A 19,681-nucleotide genomic window follows, 5' to 3' on the forward strand; every position below is an offset into this window, starting at 1 on the left:
CCCCACTGTCGCCCCTTCCCTCAGCTCACAACTACAAACATAGGCGTGTGCAGCCTATGGCATTAGGGTGTGCACCTCAAACCAAAGCTCAAACACACACAGTACACAAACACACAGTATATACACGTATACACACACACAGTATACACACACACACAGTATATACACACACACACAGTATATACACACACACACACACACACACATACACGTATACACACACACAGTATACACACACAGTACACACACAGTATACACACACACACAGTATACACACACACACACAGTATACACACAGTATATACACACACACAGTATATACACACACACATACACACAGTATACACACAGTATATACACACACAGTATATACACACACAGTATATACACACACAGTATATACACACACATACACACACACAGTATACATACACACAGTATATACACACACACATACACACAGTATACATACACACACATACACACAGTATACACACAGTATATACACACACAGTATACACACACACACAGTATACACACAGTATATACACACACATACACACAGTATACATACACACAGTATACACACAGTATATACACACACTATACATACACACAGTATACACACAGTATATACACACAGTATACACAGTATACATACACACAGTATACATACACACAGTATACACACACACACACAGTATACATACACACAGTATATACACACACATACACACAGTATACACACAGTATACACACACACACACAGTATATACACACACAGTATATACACACACACAGTATATACACACACACTATACACAGTATACACACAGTATATACACACACAGTATACACACACACATACATACACACAGTATACACACAGTATACACACACACCAGCACTTTCCATCTAATTATCAGCCTGCCTGATTGAACACACTGCTGCTGCCTCCATTTCCTGGCATGCTGGTACTTGTAGTGCTCCAGCAGTTCACAGACATTGCATGTGGTAATGCAGAAGAGAGGGAGGTGGTCAGGTATGGAGTAGGGAGGTGCAGTAGAGATTGGAGAAGGTTAGAGAATATCCTCCCTCCAGAAGCAGTGCACTGCTACTCACACAGAAAAAACAACAGACTCAGAGACAGGAAGAGAAAACACAGCCCTCCCCCCTCCTCAGCAGGGGAAGCACTGACAAGAATACATTTAGTTTATTTTCCCCAGCTCACCTTCTTCTATAAAGGCTGCAGGCAGTGTACTCTCCTCTCCTCTCTTCTCCAGGTCGGCATCTCCTGCTGAGATATCAAACAAGGCGCGCTGGGGAAGGGGGCGTGTCCACTGTGTTCCCATTGGCTGAGGAGGCAGCAGAGAGGCGGAGCAGCTATAACCAATGTATTTTTTCAGTGAAAGGCGAGGCTGCAGTGAGAGACTTGCAGCCGGGAGAGGATAGTGCGCCCCCCACCTTGCGGCGCCTGGGCGCACTGCACCCTAAGCACCCGCCTCGGACCGGCCCTGTATATATATATATATAAAAAGTACAGTAAAACTGCAGGAAAGGGCACTGGGGGGCAAACTGTGAATTTATTTTGAATTGTATCAGTGTGTTTGGTGTATTTTACTTTTGAATTTGCTGCCGGTTCCACCCTCCTGCGAACGTCATGTCGCAGGAGACGGAGATGGGGCACACAGAGCATCGGGAGGAAGATCCGCTGCCGCACACCGCCGGGATACATCGCTGGATCCCAGTGACAAGGTAAGTAACCCCTCTACCAGGATCCAGCGATCTTCCTAGCGGTACCCCGAGTGTGGCTCGGGGTTACTGCTTTTGGCACTGAAATTTAACCCCGAGCCACACTCGGGAATACCGCTAGGGAGGTTAACCTATATAACAGACTGTATGTTAGCGCTTTTTAAATCAATGAGGTTGATTTACTAAAACTAGAAAGTACAAAATCTGGTGCAGCTGTGCATAGAAACCAATCAGCTTCCAGGTTTTTTGTCAAAGCTTAATGGAATAAGCTGAAGTTAGAAGCTGATTGGCTACCATGCACAGCTGCACCAGATTTTGTACTCTTCAGTTTTAGTAAATCAATCCCAGTATGTTTTTTTAGACATTGGAATGTCCTGCACCTCTTTTGTACTTTTTCTTAAAAAAATGAATAAAACCTAAGGAACAAAAAATGTTGAGTACAGATGGTTGCACATAGTTTCTGGTTTTTGAATTGAACTCCTGTCTGACTTTTGGAGTCGTAGTAACCCCATAAATACTTGCATTTTTTTCTTTTTGAACTTGTAGTTTAGATGGGAATAAGACGTACCAGAGCTGGAATCGTTCATTTTCTGTTGTAGTTACTAATAGTGGAAAATATTTTTGAAGCATTCTAAATATTTGTGTGAGGAATAATCTATATGCAATGAATCTCTGTCCTATTGCAGGCTCTGACTCGGCTAACTATAACCTGTTAATGACTCGTGCCAGTCGCCACCTTTCCCCAGTCCAGCAGAACCTTCTGAAGTTTGCCCTGTCTCTTCGCTTATACTCGCCAACTGTACAGTCATTCCAACAGGTTTGTAACATCTGAGTTTTCCCTGTCAGTCACAACAAGAAAGCAATTTCCTAGGCAAGGATAGGGGTTTTAAGTGCTTGCAGATGTTTCTTTTTTGCGCCCAGCCAATGTGTTTTTAATAATATGCATTTGCTTCAACGATAGAGTGCACACATTCATTCTTCATCCATTTAGTAAGAAAAAGTGAGTAGGGGGAGTTATCTTCTTCTTAAAGAAGAACTCTGCTTTCTTTTTTATTACTGGTTCTATTCCAAGCACTTCCCCGCTACTTAAAAAAAAAAAAAAAAGTTCTGTAGGGACAACTCACCCTCTCCACGATCCTGCAAAGCCCTCCACAGTTAGCTGCAGTATCTGTTCCAGGTTATTTAATGGCCAGCGTCATTCAAACCAGGTTGTCGATGACACATCCCTGGGGCCTCATCAAGGTTGTCAATGACATGCAAGGTTGTCAATGACATAACCCTGGGGCATCATCACGCATCATGGGCTCACGGCACTCCTGGACATGAGCATCACTCAGTCCAGTTAGAAGGGCCACCTGCTGCCAGAGGAGAAGAGGAACGACTTGATGATGTCACAGGATAGATTTCAGATTGAAAGTACCGTATGTATTGAGCAATTTAAACAATAATGGTAAAGGCTTCATGGTTGGAAGGGGTAAAAACAAGTTCTGCTTTAAGGCTACATTCACATGGCCATTAAGGCCAGTGCGAATTGCATGTCAGTTCCTTCTGCAGGTCTCAGTGGCTGATTGCAGCTGCTGGTCTCGTTTATTATAATGACAGGTCCCCAACGGCCGCAGCTATTCGTGGCTCTCTGCACAGCCAGCGATTACCTGCTGTGAGTACTGCTGGACTGTGCAGAAAGCCGCGAATAGCAGCGGATGCCAGCAACCTTTCATTATAGTGAACAGGGCCAACGGCCACAGCAGGAATCTCTGATTCCTCCCACTGCTATTCACACCAGCCCTAATCGCCAGTGTGAATGTAGCCTAAGCCATTTTGCCAACTACTCTGGTCCCTACAGGCTTTAGTCTAGTAATGTAATCTCTTGATAAGAATTGGTTTCGTTAGCTGGCAGGTAACTAATCATTTAGGTGTACAGTAGTGTTTTTTTTTGTTGTTCATGGTTCCAGTGCCGTTCCACCCACCGTAGTACTACTTACTGGTAACGTGTAGCTGTCCCAACTTCCTTTTGTCAAGCTTAGTTTTAGTAGGTGGGACAGCAAGAGTACATGCTTGGCTGTGCCCACCAGCAATCTATGGGACCATGGTGGAGGATCATGGGACTGATTGAAAATGGAAACAAAGCCCAATCCAGTCCACCAATTAACATGTAAAAACAGGATGGTTCATTTGGCTTTCTTAAAGACAAAGAAAGGAAATTGTCAGATAAGCCACACCCTTCATCATTACATGGGACTGTGTATGCTCTGACAGTGAGCTTGTCAGCCATTAGAAAATACAATTCCTCCTAATTGGAAAGTGAACAATGTTGTTGTATCCGGACAGATGTAAAAACACATGGGCACACTCTTCAGTAATGCACTTTTAAAGGTAAAGTGAATTTTTTATAGTTTTTATAACTTTTATATTTTGGGACTGATGGAGAGACCTGACATAAGAGAGGGAGCAATAAAGAGCCCACAACAATATTTTTATGTGGTAGCAAATAGGAATAGCAAGGATCACTTTATTTTAAATTTTAACAATATTATGTTAGCGTATTCTTTAATTACAGCCATATTTTCTGTAAATAACTATTTCTGTGCACATTTATTGTTTGATTTCAGATTGCAGTCGATGAGTCCCCACCCTCAAGTTGTAAAGCTTTCATTGTGGTCCATGGAAAGAAGACCTGTGACCTTAGTGAGCTGCCATCACTTCTAAGTGAAGCTCTGGAAAGGTATTCATGTTATTGTAAATATAGACAAAATACAAAGAGATACATTTACAGAAGACATGAAACATATTTGAAAATCTTTGCTTAAATATGTGAACCACCATTGCATTAACTTTTTAACCCTTATCTGTCTTTGTCCAGGCAAAAACCTTTCTTGTTCAAGGGAGATCACCAGTATCCTGGTTCCTCACCTGAGAGCCCAGTGGTAATTCTATACTCTGAGATTGGCTCTGAAGGCTTTTCAGGGTTTCACCAGCATCTCTCAGAGGAGTCTCGAGCAGGGAATATTTTATATGTGCTAAGACATTATGTTTCGGTAGGTTTCTGTTATTCTTCACTGCATTCCTAAAGCTGCTATTGACTGATCGATTGATCTGTCTAAGGGCAGACTGTTGTACTGAAGTCACTTCATCGATCGACTTCAGAACAACCAGCCTGCCATTTATTTTTTGCCCGATCACCGCTGGTGGCTATAGCCAGGCAGCAGTGATCATTGTATTCTGGTGGTGGGAAAGGAACACAATAACCCTGCAGGGGGAATTCCCCCATCCTTCACATGGTTGAAGGAAATAAAATTGCATAAGGTATAGCCTGCCTAAGGGCCTAAAAGTTTTCATTTTTCCTTTAGGGAACTCTTAAAGAGGAAGTAAACCCTCCTCTACAATTTTTACCTATAGGTAAGCCTATATTAAGGCTTACCTATAGGTACTGTAAATATCTCCTAAACATGCACCGTTTAGGAGATATTTACTTTGCATGCAGCCAGTGACGTCACTGGCGCATGCGCTCTGAAGGAACGGCCGCTCGTGCCGTTCCTTCAGAGCCCCGTGCCGTTACCGTCAGCTTCCGCGCGCATGCGCGGGAATGACGTCATTGCGGCTCCAGCCAATCAGATGGCCGGTTTGCCGAAAACACGGAAGAAGTACGACAGAACATGTCGCCCATGAACAGGTAAGCGGTCGGCACTGCGGGGGCTTCGTTCTTAGGTAAGTATTTCATAATGAGCTAGTATGCGATGCATACTAGCTCATTATGTGTTTTTCCTTCAGGTGTTTGTTTTAAAAAAAAAAAAAAAAAAATCGGAGGTTTATAACCTCTTTAAAGCTTGCCATAGATGGATAGAATTTTGAACAAAAAGTCTTGGGAATATTTGTAAGAAATTCCCAAACGTTCGTTGGTCGTTCGAAAAAATCAGTTGCTTTTAACATTTTATTTTGTAGTGAATGGACTTTACACATACACTGTTGGAAATTAGTTTGTTCCAAAATAATTTTTCTGTCCTGCGCCTTTGAATCTTCTTGTCACTGTTTGGTACAGTATGCATATTAAAGCACAGGGGGTGCTTACATTGTTGCCCTGCAGCCAGTTTTAAAATTATTATTATTATTATTATAAAATATTTTTACTGACCGGATTGAACTGGACCTTTTTTCCATTTTTATTCTTGCCGTTCTTATTGTTTACCTCCTCTGCTCTTGTACTCTTTTTATTGGAAACCAACTGAACTGATCTCTTTTTGGTCTACTGCAGGCAAACTTTATCCACAGATTTTAATTTTGGAATATTCTCTGATCCTATGCTCACGTGTATTTGTTGAAAAGCATGTGCCCTTTTAATTTGACATATTTTATATTTAAAAGACAACTTTACTGAAGCTAAATCTCAGACGTAATATTTTAATATCTGAGCATACATGTCCCCTGTGATGTTATGTATATATACTTTTTGTTTCCACAGAATCCTGGGACAGAGAAAGTTTTCCTCTCTGGTTATGGTGTGGAGCTGGCCATTAAAAGCACGGAGTATAAAGCTAAAGATGACACACAAGTTAAAGGTAACAAAAAAGTCTGATTATAAAATGATTATACTTCCTGTGAGAGGCTTCTGACCATTGCTTCTGCATTTGCTGGCTCCACAAATTTTCCTCTACCACATATGCCTAGCTTACATCCTCATTCTTTTTCAGTCATCGTGTCACTGCTTGGAGCTCATTTCTTTTTAGCAGAAATCTAAAGAAACTTTTAGGATCCATGCAGACTAGCTTATTTTTAAGTTCCTAGAGGCTATTATGAGCATTTTTTTTCAGCTCCTAGAAGATAATAGGGTTATCTATGTGTCCATGCCGAACAAAAAAAAATTGCTATTGTAGATTTTTTGGGAGCGTTTTCCCAACAGAAAAAAAAAATTTGTTAATACTACTAAAATGCTCATTTTTTCTTGTATTATAAAAAAAAGCTAATAAAATGCTACTACAAGCCAGCACAAAAACACTATTAGCATTTTTTCATCCAGCGTTTATTTTCTAGCATTCTTTGTACTTATAAAAAACGCTAGTGTGCATGGAGCCCAAGGTTGAATTCAGAGTCTTTCAGTCTTTACAGCACGCACATTAACCTGCTATTTTGCTGTTTACCAAAAACTAGGTTTCAAAGGACCTGCAGCATTTTTGTCATTATAGTGCGCCACAACCTTTGGATAGTTCACACCTGCCCAAATGCATGTGATTCGTGCTCTGGCAAGGTGCACTGAGGTGTGATTCAAAATGAATGGCATCATACCACACTTAGTTTTGTGCATTTTACCAAGTGTTTCCACAAGCAACATACTGAATCTGCCATTAACATTAGTTTGGGTAGACCAATCATTTAATATAGCCAACTTCTGGTCAGGGTCAAGAATTTGGTGCTAGTTAAACCTTATGTGAGTTTTAATTTTTTAAAGTGGAGTTGGAGCCCCTCTTAACACAACACATACTTCTTGCTCATGAAAAGATATAAGAAACTCATATGCTTTATCAAAAATGGAAAGATAAGCTGCGCTAATGTGTAAACAAACATCTATAAAGTTGCGCTAAAAATAAATTATACCTGTTTCACCTCATCACTTATATTATTTATTTATTTTATATACGGTATCACTCATCGATCATTTTAAGATACCAAACTTTAGCACCTTGTATGTGCACATATGCACTGTAGCACCTTTTATTTATATTTATATAATCTTTATTAGTAGAATTTATTTCATGTTCTGGATTTTCCCATTTTAAACCAGACATTTATTGTTCACTTCGGCACTTTATATTTAATCCTTCTATATCACTTACACTGACCACTTTTATTGCATTGTTATTGTTTTATTATTGATTATGTGCATTAAGATTTTTTAATCATATTTATATACCATTTGGGTGTGAGGGCAAACCCCCCCCCTCCCTTTTATTCCATACCTACATCCACATACAGGCAGCGCCACCTACCTCAATACACCTTGCTTTTGGCTTAATACCCAGCTGGGGCCTTTATGTAGTCCAGTGTCCTCTCCTTACTCCACACAACGATATCTCAAATGGTACCATCATAAGGACATCCCAAAATACAAAGAGCTCAAAGCTTAAAATCGTTAACACTTTTATAAAAATATAATTTAAGATTGCACTTACATTGTATGCAAGTAAAAATAACATTAAGAACAAACATGCCGGCCAGCATGTAGAACACAGCCTGTCCTTCAGAGGTTGCATGATTGCGGTATTGTCAGCACGTCGCTCCACATGCAACCCCAGAAGGACGGGCTGTGTTCTACATGCTGGCCGGCATTTTTGTTCTTGAAGCGATTTTGACTTTCATGCAAGTGCAATCCTAATTGATAATTTAATAAAAGTGTTAACGATTTTACACTATGTGAAGCTCTTTGTGTTTTGGGATGTCCTTATTATGGTACCATTTGAGATATCGAGTTATGAGAGGACCTGGACTACATAAAGGCCCCAGCTGGGAAGCCAAAAGCGCCATTGTCCTCCTAATACGAGGTCAATAAGAGCTGGTAAGCGAGCATTTTAGCCTTTGCTGGCGGTGGTGTTGCCTAAGTCCACTTTAAGGTGATTAACAGCGGTGTTTTTCCTATCAAGGATCCCTTTTCATCACTTGTTGACTGTTTTCGATATTAATTGATCCAATATGGACATTTATTATTAGCGCAACTTTATATACGTTTGTTTACACATTAACGCAGTTTATCTTTCCAATTTTGCTAAAGCATATGAGTTTCTTATATCTTTTTCATGAGCAATAAGTACTTGTCATATGCTTAAGCCTTCAGGGCCAATTGTTTCCTATGTCTCCCATTCACACTGCAACACAGCCTAGTGCTGTGCTAAAATGCAGACATGCTGCATTTTATCGCAGCGCAACGGTCCGAATCGAAATGAAGTGTCAGGAAGTGCAGTACATTGCACCACCCGACATTGAAGTGCATGAAGTGTACATTTTGTTTACTTCACATAAAGTTTGTTTAGGGGCCAATTCTCACCAGTCCGTTGATCTGCGTTTTAAGCGCAGCCTTAAAATGCAGAATAACGGAAGGATATCGGAAAAACAAAAATTTCCAATGTGTCCTATTCACACCACAACGCTGAGCATGCATGCCAACGGATGTCAAAATGTATGTTAGCAGGCATCGAAATATATGTCAACGGATGTCAGAGCGCATTAAAACGTGACTAAAATGGATGGAAATTTACAAGCATTTTCCATAAATGTTAGCGCAAGTCAGTGTAAATTGGCCCTCAGCCCTCATACATTTACTGAAAACTGAAATATCGCTTTTGGGTGGACTGACACATTTCTGGTTTGGTAGCAGAGAAAAAAAATTAGGTAAGAACTAAAACTGAACAACATGCTTTAAAGAAGAAGTATCACCACAAGTTGGAAATCCTTGTTGAATTCCCCAGGGGACCCAGTGCACAATAATATTTGGACCAGTTCAAATCCGTGCAGTGGGTATTGAGCTAGCGAGGTTGACCGGGCATCCCCACCGTTGTCTGACCACGCTACGTACAAGAAGACAAATATATAAATAATTCTGACTAATGGATAGACAGAGGAGAGCTTGCACAAGCCGTCAGCTATATGCCTTTTTCTCTGGTCTTTCTCAAGAGAATAGCTGGTGGCCAGGTCTGGGCTCAGTCTCTATTAGTACAAGGAAGACTTTTTTTTACCTGGAAGATGGCAGAGCGGTAGAGAAAGAGAAGCGTAAGGCTGCTAGATTAGATGGAGGGCTTCACAAGGAAGAGGGGTGATGGTTTCAGTGCTGGCTGTGTCTCTCCTGTAGGAATGCCCATAAATTGGTTTTCAGTCTGGTGTGGAGCTACAGCCAGCACAACCCGAAAATAAATGTTCTTTTATTAGCAAACCTTGACACAGATTTAGACAGGACCTAATGCTATGTTCACTGGGTCCCCTGGGAAATCAACAGGGAATTTCCACTCCTGGTGATACCTCTTAAATATATTGCATTGCTTGAAAACTTTGAAAATGATGCCCTTCGTTAAGTTCTTTACCTTTGCATGCATTTTAAAAATAATTGTATATTATATTTCTCCTAACTTTCTTTTAGGGGATGGGGTAAATGCCACAGTGGTGAGTGATGATACCATAGATGAAGTTCAAGGATTTCTGTTTGGAAAGCTCAAGTAAGTGAACTAAGAGTACAGGCTATACATGAGAGTGTTAAGAGTGGAATAGAAGAGATATAGGTGAGGGGCTATTGCTGACTTTCTTTGGCTTCTGTACTTTCAATGTCAATGCCAGAACTGCTCATCTACATTTTTTAAGGTCACTGAATCAAGCTATTAAATCATGGGGATCAGTAAGGCAGCCAGGCAAATGGCATTTTTGTGTGGAGAGATCTGTAGTGGCAGCCCATGAATTGTAGCCTCTTTCCTTTAAAGCTGAACTCCAGACACAAAAACTTTTATTCAAATATATTACTCATTAGCCACAAATAATGAAATCCACTTCCTGTACAGCAAATGCCTTTTGTAAACCCAGATGTTAGGTAGCAGTGACATCCTCACTTGGCTGTACAACACCTTTGCGGACAGCAGAGCTGTCGAAGGGACCCAACAGGCTGCACCCACTATATGCTGCCTGCAGAAAACTACTGCAGTGGGTGGAGACATGCCCAGGACCATGCGCAAGGAGAGAGAGCAGCAGTGACTGCTCTTTTTTACTGGAAACTCTTGTACAAAGCCAAACGTTTCACGTTGGATTATTGCATAGATCTGGAAGAAATACACAAACCACACCAGGTTTTAAGTAAGAATACACACGCCTTTTGTATTTAGACAATATTTGCTTATCCTAGAGTTCAACTTTAAAATATGTATCTTGAATAAGTGTATCTTTTATATAAGCTGCTTTATCTGACTTTTATATTCGATCATAAAGATCATAATTAGTCATGTCCATCTGAAGTCCAGTAGCCTTTCATAAGTGTCGGTAATAAACTTTTTTTTTTTTTTTTTTTTACAGACAGCTATACCCAGAGCTTAAAGAGCAACTAAAAGAGCTGAGGAAACATTTGGTGGAAAGCACCAATGAAATGTCACCTTTGAAAGTCTGGGAGTTACAAGGTATATCTAGCAGCACTAAAATGATTGTGTCTTATGTTAAAATGTCTGAATACATATATGTATCCACTGGCATAACTTGTAGAATTCTCCTAAATACCAGCTCTAAACCCCCAAATCTAACTAGTTCTTCATATGTGCCCATACAGTGGGGAACATGATGTTTTCATCCCCTGCAAGATTTGTAAGTTTGCCCACTTACAAAGAATTGAAAGGTCTATAATTTTTTACCATAGGTGCATTTTAAATGATAGGGACAAAATATCAACCAAACATCCAGAAACACTCCTGAGAAAAATTGTATAAATTGAGTTGCAATTCAGTAATTTAAAGAAGTATTTGATCCCCAAGCAAAACATGACTTAGTACTTGGTGAAGAAACCCTTGTCCTTGTTGGCAAGCACAGAGGTAAGAAGTTTCTTGTAGTTGGTGACAAGGTTTGCACACATCTTAGGAGGGATTTTGGTCCACTCTTCTTTACAGATCTTCTCTAAATCCTTAAGGTTTCTTGGCTGTCATTTGGCAACTTGAAGTTTCAGCTCCCTCCATAATTTTTATATTAAGGTCCGGAGACTGGCTAGGCCACTCCATTACCTTGTGCTTCTTCTTGAGTCAGTTTTTTGTTGCCTTGTTGAATGTTTTGGGTCATTGTCATGCTGAAAGACCCATCAATGACCCATCTTCAGTGTTCTGGCTGAGGGAAGAGGGTTCTCATCCAAGATTTTACAATACATGGCCCCATCCATTGTCCCCTTAATGTGACAAAGTCAGTCTGTACCTTTAGCAGAGAAACTGCCCCAAAGCATTAGGTTTCCACCTCCGTGCTTGACTGTAGGGATGGTGTTCTTAAGGTCATAGTCAGCATTTTTCTTCTTCCAAAACATACCGCCAAGGCAACAAAGGAGTGGATGAAGAAGAAGCAAATTAAGGTCATGGAGTGGCCTAGCCAGTCTCCAGACCTTATTCCTATAGAAAATTTATGGAGGGAGCTGAAACTTTGAGTTGCCAAGAGACAGCCAAGAAACCTCAAGGATTTAGAGAAGATCTGTAAAGAAGAGTGGGACAAAATCCTTCCTGAGATTAGTGAAAACCTGGTCTCCAACTACCAGAAACGTCTTACCTCTCTGCTTGACAACAAGGCTTTCTCCACCAATTACTAAGTCATGTTTTGCTGGAGGATCAAATACCTATTTTACTCCCCGAACTGCTACTTCATTTTTAACATTTGTTTCGTGTTTTTTCTGTATTTTAGGTTGTTATTCTGTCTCTATCATTTAAAATACACCTATGATGAGCAGTATAGACCCTTCATTTGTTTGTAAGTGGGCTAAGTTGCAAAACCTGCAGGGGATCAAATGATTTTCCCCATTGTATGCACCCACTCCCATCAGACCCATTTTACTTTATCATCCAATCCACTGGAGACTGATGCTAGCCTGTATGTTCCCCCCCCCCTTTTTTTTCCCCCTGATCTCTTTTTTTCTTCTTCTTCTTTCCCCTGTAATCCCCATATACCCCCAAATATGATAAAAAGAGCGTTCACAAACCATACAGCTTTAGGTTATCCAACATTAGTTTATATGGACATGAGTTACAACAGTGTGGATGGGTGAATCTTTTCCACTGAGTTATTGTATTCTTACAAGGGGGAGAATTCCTCACTACCACAATACATTGATCAGTGCTGCCAGCTTAAAGGAGCAGTAAAGTCAAAAGGTTTTTTTTTTATCTTAATGCATTCTATGCATTAAGATAAAAAGCCTTCTGCGTGCAGCAGCCTCCCCAGCACACTCTAATACTTACTTGAGCCCCCTCGCTATCCAGCGATGTCCTCGAGTCCCTCAGCCGTCCGGGACTCTCCCTCCTGATTGGCTGAGACACATCCGCAGCGCCATTGGCACCCTCGGCTGTCAATCAAAGTCAGTTAGCCAATCAGGAGAGAGAGGGGGCGAGGCCGAACGGCAGCTCCATGTCTGAATTGACACACGGAGCTGCATCTCTGCTCGGGTGCCCCCATAGCAAGATGCTTGCTGTGGGGGCACTCAACAGGAGTGAGGGGCCAGGGGCAGTGAACAGGGACCCGAGAAGAGGAGGATCCAGACTGCCCTATGCAAAACCAACTGCACAGTGGAGGTAAGTATAACAGGTTTGTTTTAAAAAGAAAAAAAAGAGACTTTACGAAAATAATATGCACATCTTTTTGCAGGTAGAAAAGTCGGCATTTATTATTTCTTTTATTAAGCACCTTTAAAGCATTGCACCCATGATCAGCAGACTGTCAGGGTAGCTGTCTTCCCATACTTCCTATAGGCAAGCAGTTACTGAATGACAGGGAGCATCAATGAACTACCTAGAGCGCTCAACGGCGCCCTGGTATTTCATTGTGAACTACAAGCCAACAGCAGCTATGCTTGATGGTAGTTGTAGTTGTAGTTCTCCCATTTACAGAAATGTAAATGAATGACACTGCTGGGTGGGTGGAGCCCCACACGGCTGTGTTTTTTTAAATTGGGACAGCGGGTATGGGAAGAAGATCCCTGGCCCACTGTCACAATGGGGGCTCGAAAAGTTGCAGGGGCTGCTAGGTAAAATGCATCTTTCATGTTACACCCTGGATAAAGGTGTAACATGTTATGATAGGTGAACTTCGCCTTTAACTCTAGATCCCACTGTATATGTAAAGAACCAGTTGAGGCAATGGTGGCTTCTGTATGCCAACTGTAAGGTCCCTTCTGTATCTTCTGAACTTGGTTCTACAGGTTTTGGATCTCTCAGCTGTCTAAGAATGCCTGGAAGTGGAGGGCAGACAGTTATGGCCGATCTTCTTATTTTGCTTTCACAGAAAACCCCTCTAGGAGCACTGAGTAGAACATTTTGCTTTATCACATTTCAGCTTGGTACCTGCTTCTTCTCTGTACAGCACCACTCAGACTGTGAGAGAAAGGGCCAAATGCATAGGTGCTGACAAAATAAGTATGCTGACAAACAATAAGAGGACACATCACCATTCTTAATTCTTCTGCACTGTTCAGACGTATAGTGGGTGTGGGGAGGTAACCTAGGTGTATTGCTGAATGCCTGTGAAGGAATGTCAGGCTGTCAGTTATGGCTCTGCATATTTCAGAATTGACTGCAGGTGAACAGCTCCCATATTTGAACTTCTGCCTGGAGTTCAGAGTTAAGATTCTTATTTAGTCTATTTTGTTTTTCTAAGTCATTATGGTAACTGTAGTAAAGTACTTCCCACCATGTGTTTTTTTTTTTCATATAAATATGTGTACTTTTCTTCTCGTTAAGATCTGAGCTTTCAGACTGCGGCTCGTATCCTGGCTGCTCCCTCCTCTGATGCTCTGACGATAATGAGAGATTTGAGCCAGAATTTTCCTACTAAGGCCAGGTAAGTTGTAACTTATATGACTTCTTTTTTCTGGTCCAGAGTAACTGGATTTAAGGAAAGGAAAGCAAGCCTTTGCAAGCAGTCAGATTCCAGATGTTCTTTTCTAATGCTGGTTTCTAGGGAATATTTTTTACGGGTTATTTGAGACCAGCTGAACAAAGCAAAGTGGTATTGGTCCATATACACCACAAAGTGCAAAGGCATCCTTGGATTGCCTGTATATAATGGCTGGCTGAGTAAAGTGTTGTCAGGAGATGTTGGTCTTCTTCAAGCCTTAAAGTGGTTTTAAACCTTCACATGTACCCAGTGAAATGACTAGCAATAGGTGATACACAGACATTAAACAAATCCCCCAACGTCCTTTATAGTTGTGTATCTATAGCCATTTCTACTGTAGATCGTTCTGAAAACACACAGAAGAAAGGATTTCCCTTCGTTCTAGGAGAAGGGGGGCGGGGATCTGAAGTTTTCGCACAGCGGACAGCTCTGAGCCCTGATTGGAGGGAAGGGACACACTCCCTTCACACAGTACAGAGAACAAGCACAGCTGTGGATATAAGTCACAGGCTGAGCACTGCAGCTCCCTCCTCGTCACCATTTTTAAATCTTGGTTTAGGGAAAAGCTGCCAGAATTAAATCATTCTGACAACAGAGGAAACAGGCAGCAGAGCGACATGACACTCAGAGCTTTGAAGAGAGACAAGTACACAGTTTAGAGGGTTGTGTTTTTCATATTTCATGTCTGAGGTTTACAACCACCTAACACAGGTCCCATAGTTCATTCTGTCATAATTTTATTAACATGGACTGCTGAAGGCCTGAAGAAGAGGACGTTTTTTCCCCCAAAAATGTGTTGGCTGTATTTGATGCTCGTAACCATTAAATGTTTCAAAAAGTCCTTTAAGTGAGATTAACTTTTGTACCAGGCCCTCCTCAGTACACATCCATGCATGTAACAGAAGAAACCTTTTTTTACAGTATACACTACTGCTTAGCTTAGGGTTAAAATATATCTGTTAATTAAAATATATCTTCTTTATTATTTAGAAGAAATGAAAGCGTGCAGATGTGTTGTGTACTATTGTTGAAATTTGGTCACAATGATCTAATTGTAAATTAGAATCTAGAGAAGACTTTATGTGGAATCCTTGGCATTCTTCAGAGGTTGCCAGGGGTCCCTTCAGTAGTAGGTAGTGGTGGATCTCATGACTGACGGTGCCTGCATAGTTCTATGATCGATATTTGGCAGAGTCAGCATTGTGGGACCGGTGAAGCCCCTGCTTTTATCTCTCAGGGAGGAAACCACAAGAGGAGCTCCAGACTCCCTAAAAAAAAAAAAAAATGAAAAGTCAGCAGCCACAAATACTGTAGCTGCTGACTTTTAATATAAGGACACTTACCTGTTCAGGAATCCAGCGATGTCCGCACCCAAGCCGATTCTAGCATCTTTTGTAAGGGAAACCATTAGAAAAGCCTTTTGGCTTCACTGTCGCTTTACCTACTGCACGTGTGCGAGCCGTGCAGTGCTTTGTGAATGGTCCTGCAGTCTTCTGGGACTCGTGTGTGTCCCAGTAGGCTGCTTGGGGGAAGGAGGAGGGGGCTGAACATTCTCACATATCACCGTGGCGATCTGACCCAGAAGTGGGAGCAGGTACCTGTCAAAACCAGGTACCCCGCCCAAAAAAGTGCCAAATGTGGCAGTAGAGGGGGTGAGGATGCAAACAAGCAGAACTTCCTCGTTTGGGTAAAGTTCTGCTTTAAACCCAGTATTTTTTTCTTTTTTTAACAGCATTTAGGGCCGGTTCACACTCTTGCGAGTGCGACGAGCGCACTGCTCCTTCATTACATGTGCGGATGCGAATTCAGCCATACACTTTGTATGGCTGAAATTCGCACTGCACCCGCACAAAAAGACGCACAGGACCCTTTTTTCCAGCCCCATCAGGATCGTATCGCACAGTGGTTCACGCTTGTGCGATCCGATCCTGTGCGAACTGTCAGATCGCACTGCGATATGCGATCAAACTGGGGGTGTCGTTAACATTTAATCGACACCCCCTGCGTATAGCATATGGCAGTGGGAACTGCCAGATGTGCGCTTGCAATGCGGGAACAGGCTGCAAATTCTCAGCCTTCCCGCATCACACAAGTGTGAACCGGGACTTAAAGGGGCATTTTACTACTGACCGCCAGTGTAATGGGGCACTTCAATGGTCACCAATGTGAAGTGACATTACAGTTTTCACTGTCCGTGCTTCTAATTCAATCATTATTATAATTGCTTTCATTTCATGCTGAAACTAATGTTTTCGCATAGAGCACAACGTACATCCGATATCATCCTATCAGATCCTATCCTATCAGATCCTATCAGATCCTATCCTAACAGATATCATCCTTGGCTAGATCCTCACATTCTTTATTCTTTAATTTACTATAGTATTTACAACTTATGTTACAGTAACATAAGTTATAGATATAATCATATTTAAAAGAAAGTTCTCTAAGACTTTAAATGTATTTCAGGGGTTTCTCTGGTATAAAAAAGGCTGAGAGACAGATCTAGAAATTCCTATTGGTATCAAGGAACTGTGGTGTGGAATTTTAAAGCGTATTTGTGAGAAAATTTAAAAAGAAATATTCAGTATATCATTGCAATACATGCACATTTCCCCATGTTTGGTCTCCCTAAAAATGCTGCAAGTACAGAACAAAATACCTGTTGAAGAAAGGATAATTAAGTATGCTCATAACTTTTTGAGTGGGCTGACAGTGCTGCCTCTGCTGCGCTGATATGCCAAACAGACAAAGAGGACCTTGCCTTGGGCTATCGGGTGAATTGGGGTTATTTTAAAATATTTAGAGGCATACTTCGCTATTAAGATACATTGATCAGCCTACTTATGTAATGAGTAAAGTGACTGACCATGTATAAATGTAGCAGCATAAACTATTCTATAAAAACAGCGTTTTTTTAGGGCTCTTTCATCCGCTCCGTATGCCCACATATCATCCCATCCGTTTGCGGATGATATGCTGCCCTAATATAAGTCTATGGGGATTGCGGATGTCAGCGGATGACACCGCTGACATCCGATTTTCCTTCCTTTCCGTTTTTTGAACGGAGGAAAAATAGGGTTCTGTTCCGTTCGAAAAAACGGAACAGAACTGAAAGGAAGGAAATCAGATGTCAGCGGATGGTATTCCGCTGACATCCGCAATGCCATTGACTTACATTATGTCCGCAAATCATCCACAAAAAAATAGGATGATTTGCGGACATACGGAGCGGCTGTGTGAAAGAGCCCTTAAGAACATTAAAGTCCAGCTCTGGGCTTCAACCTTCCACCCTTCCTTTTTATACTTTCTCTTTTTTTAGATGTCTTCAGGTCAGTCACATGTTGCTTATGGTCCTTTTAGCTGATATTTTTTAAATGTTTGTTTAAAAACATATTAAAAAGTCTATAGGTCTTCTTTAATAGTTTGGTTAAGACAGGCAACTGCATCACATCTCTCTGTGGGTATTCTTTAAGCTAAGCTGTAATTGTATCAGCTAGGGCTGCTACATCCAGCCAAAGCAGTGTTCAGGCAGGCAGATTACATTGTGGAACTAGTAGCTGCCTCTAGGGCCAGGAAATGTATGTAATAAATAACATTTATGCATTTAAATTGTTTAATTTAATTTCCTTTACCAGAGCTTTAACAAAGACCGCTGTTGATCCTGCTTTGAGGAAAGAAGTAGAAGACAATCAAAAAGTGAGTAATGTGAATCCTTTCTGATTTAGAAAGACATTGCTCTATGATCTGTATGGTGAAAGTACCTACTGACAGTGGGCAGGCATGTGGTAGTGATGGTGATTTCATTGCTTACACTCGTCTTGTTTGTTACATATGTTAAAATACAAAGTGTAGCAACCAATCGGCAATTCTCTTTCATAGTTTGGATTACCCTAAACAAACAAAAGGTCAATTCTGGGTGTTCCAGCTTGTTGCACTTTGCACATTACCTTTGCCTTTGCATTGTCTTATTATAAACACTTTTATACATCCCTATGTTCACTAAGACATTAAAGAAGCATTGCTAAAATAAACATTGTTTAACATATATTTAACATCGTAGATTTGTCAGTTGTCTTGTGGCCATGACCTGTAAAGGGAATGACTATATAAATAACTGCATTGGCCTTTTTTTCAAGGGCCTCTTTATTTAGCACTAATATAGCAGTCCAAGTAGGAAATTCTTCAGGCTTGAGACACCTACAATGACTGTTCTATGGCCATGGATATGTTCTTTGTATTGTACATATTCTCCTTGGGCTATATTGAGTTAATATTAAAAAGATGATTTAATTGTCAAAAATCATACTGTATAAAGGGACAAATATTTGAATTCACACACACATAAATTTTTGTTTGTTTGTTGATGAGATATTCTTTTATGATTCTTCTTTAGTATTTTAAGAATAACCTTGGCCTACATCCTGGAGACTCTGCTCTGTTTATTAATGGAATGGTTATTGATCTGGACAGCCAAGACATCTTCAGGTATGGTGAGCATGGAGCTGAATACGAAAAAAAGTGAGATAACTTAAAGTGGAACTGAGGCATTTTGGATAGAGTAAGGAACAGATACAAGTCAGTTCTTTTTACCATCTTTGTCCCATTGGGGGACATTTTCTTTAACTTCCTGTCTTATAGCCAGTATATGAAGTGAGAGGGAGTCCCTCCAAGGTTAGGGAAATCCCTGGTAGTCATCAGAGTACCAAACCGAGTGTCCCCTTTGGAAGATCACCCCACTATTCCTGTTCTGATGACCACTCATAATTTGGGATTTTCCTTTGATTTCACTCTGTGATACCTGTCACAAGGACAAATTGGGATGGTGATTTTCCTTAACCCTGTGATTCTCCCTCTGATTATTGTTGGGGTTCTTCCTGTCCCCTGCTGACCAGGTTATTTAACAGCAGTGCATCTCTCAGACTATCACTCCTCAGAGCTGCTCCTCTGTCTTTTTTTGCGGACAGGTTGCATTGCACTAGAGAAACCTAATCCAGTGTGAGTGGCTAACCTTGGAACTAAAAAAATGGTTAGGAAGAATTTCCAGTTGTGTGTAGGATTTCCTGTTCTTATTTGAACTGAAAAAAAAAAAAACTACTTAAGATGTACGCATTATTTTAAATTTAGTATCCTCGAGTGGGTATCTGGCTACTTTAATTGAAATTGCCAATTTAAATTGCCCATCTGCTTGCTATTCCGATGTATTAACAAGGAGTGGTCACACCTGTCTATATTTGCCTTACTTAGTCTGGGAACTGAATTTCCTGATTTCTCCCGCAATACCATTTGCATGGGAATAGAGAAGGCTCTAGAATATATGTCCCACCTCTAGGGAGTAAGGTGC

The 19,681-nt window shown here is 41.0% G+C and overlaps 1 protein-coding gene across 2 annotated transcripts in view; it reads left to right on the plus strand.

Moving 5' to 3' along the window:
- Window positions 1-19,681, plus strand: part of UGGT1 (UDP-glucose glycoprotein glucosyltransferase 1) — a gene marked incomplete at its 5' end in the record, with an annotated part of 158,791 nt that overhangs the window by 14,162 nt on the left and 124,948 nt on the right. For both annotated transcript variants that reach the window (XM_082251306.1, XM_082251307.1), the window contains 9 exons: window positions 2,439-2,569; window positions 4,362-4,474; window positions 4,613-4,787; window positions 6,209-6,305; window positions 9,869-9,944; window positions 10,786-10,886; window positions 14,181-14,280; window positions 17,976-18,036; window positions 18,734-18,825. In XM_082251306.1, the coding sequence (XP_082107432.1) occupies window positions 2,439-2,569; window positions 4,362-4,474; window positions 4,613-4,787; window positions 6,209-6,305; window positions 9,869-9,944; window positions 10,786-10,886; window positions 14,181-14,280; window positions 17,976-18,036; window positions 18,734-18,825 (946 nt within the window). The remainder of the gene's footprint in view (window positions 1-2,438; window positions 2,570-4,361; window positions 4,475-4,612; window positions 4,788-6,208; window positions 6,306-9,868; window positions 9,945-10,785; window positions 10,887-14,180; window positions 14,281-17,975; window positions 18,037-18,733; window positions 18,826-19,681) is intronic.

Source organism: Pelophylax lessonae, assembly GCF_965119305.1.
Source record: "Pelophylax lessonae genome assembly, chromosome: 3".
NCBI classification, from domain to species: Eukaryota; Metazoa; Chordata; class Amphibia; order Anura; family Ranidae; genus Pelophylax; species Pelophylax lessonae.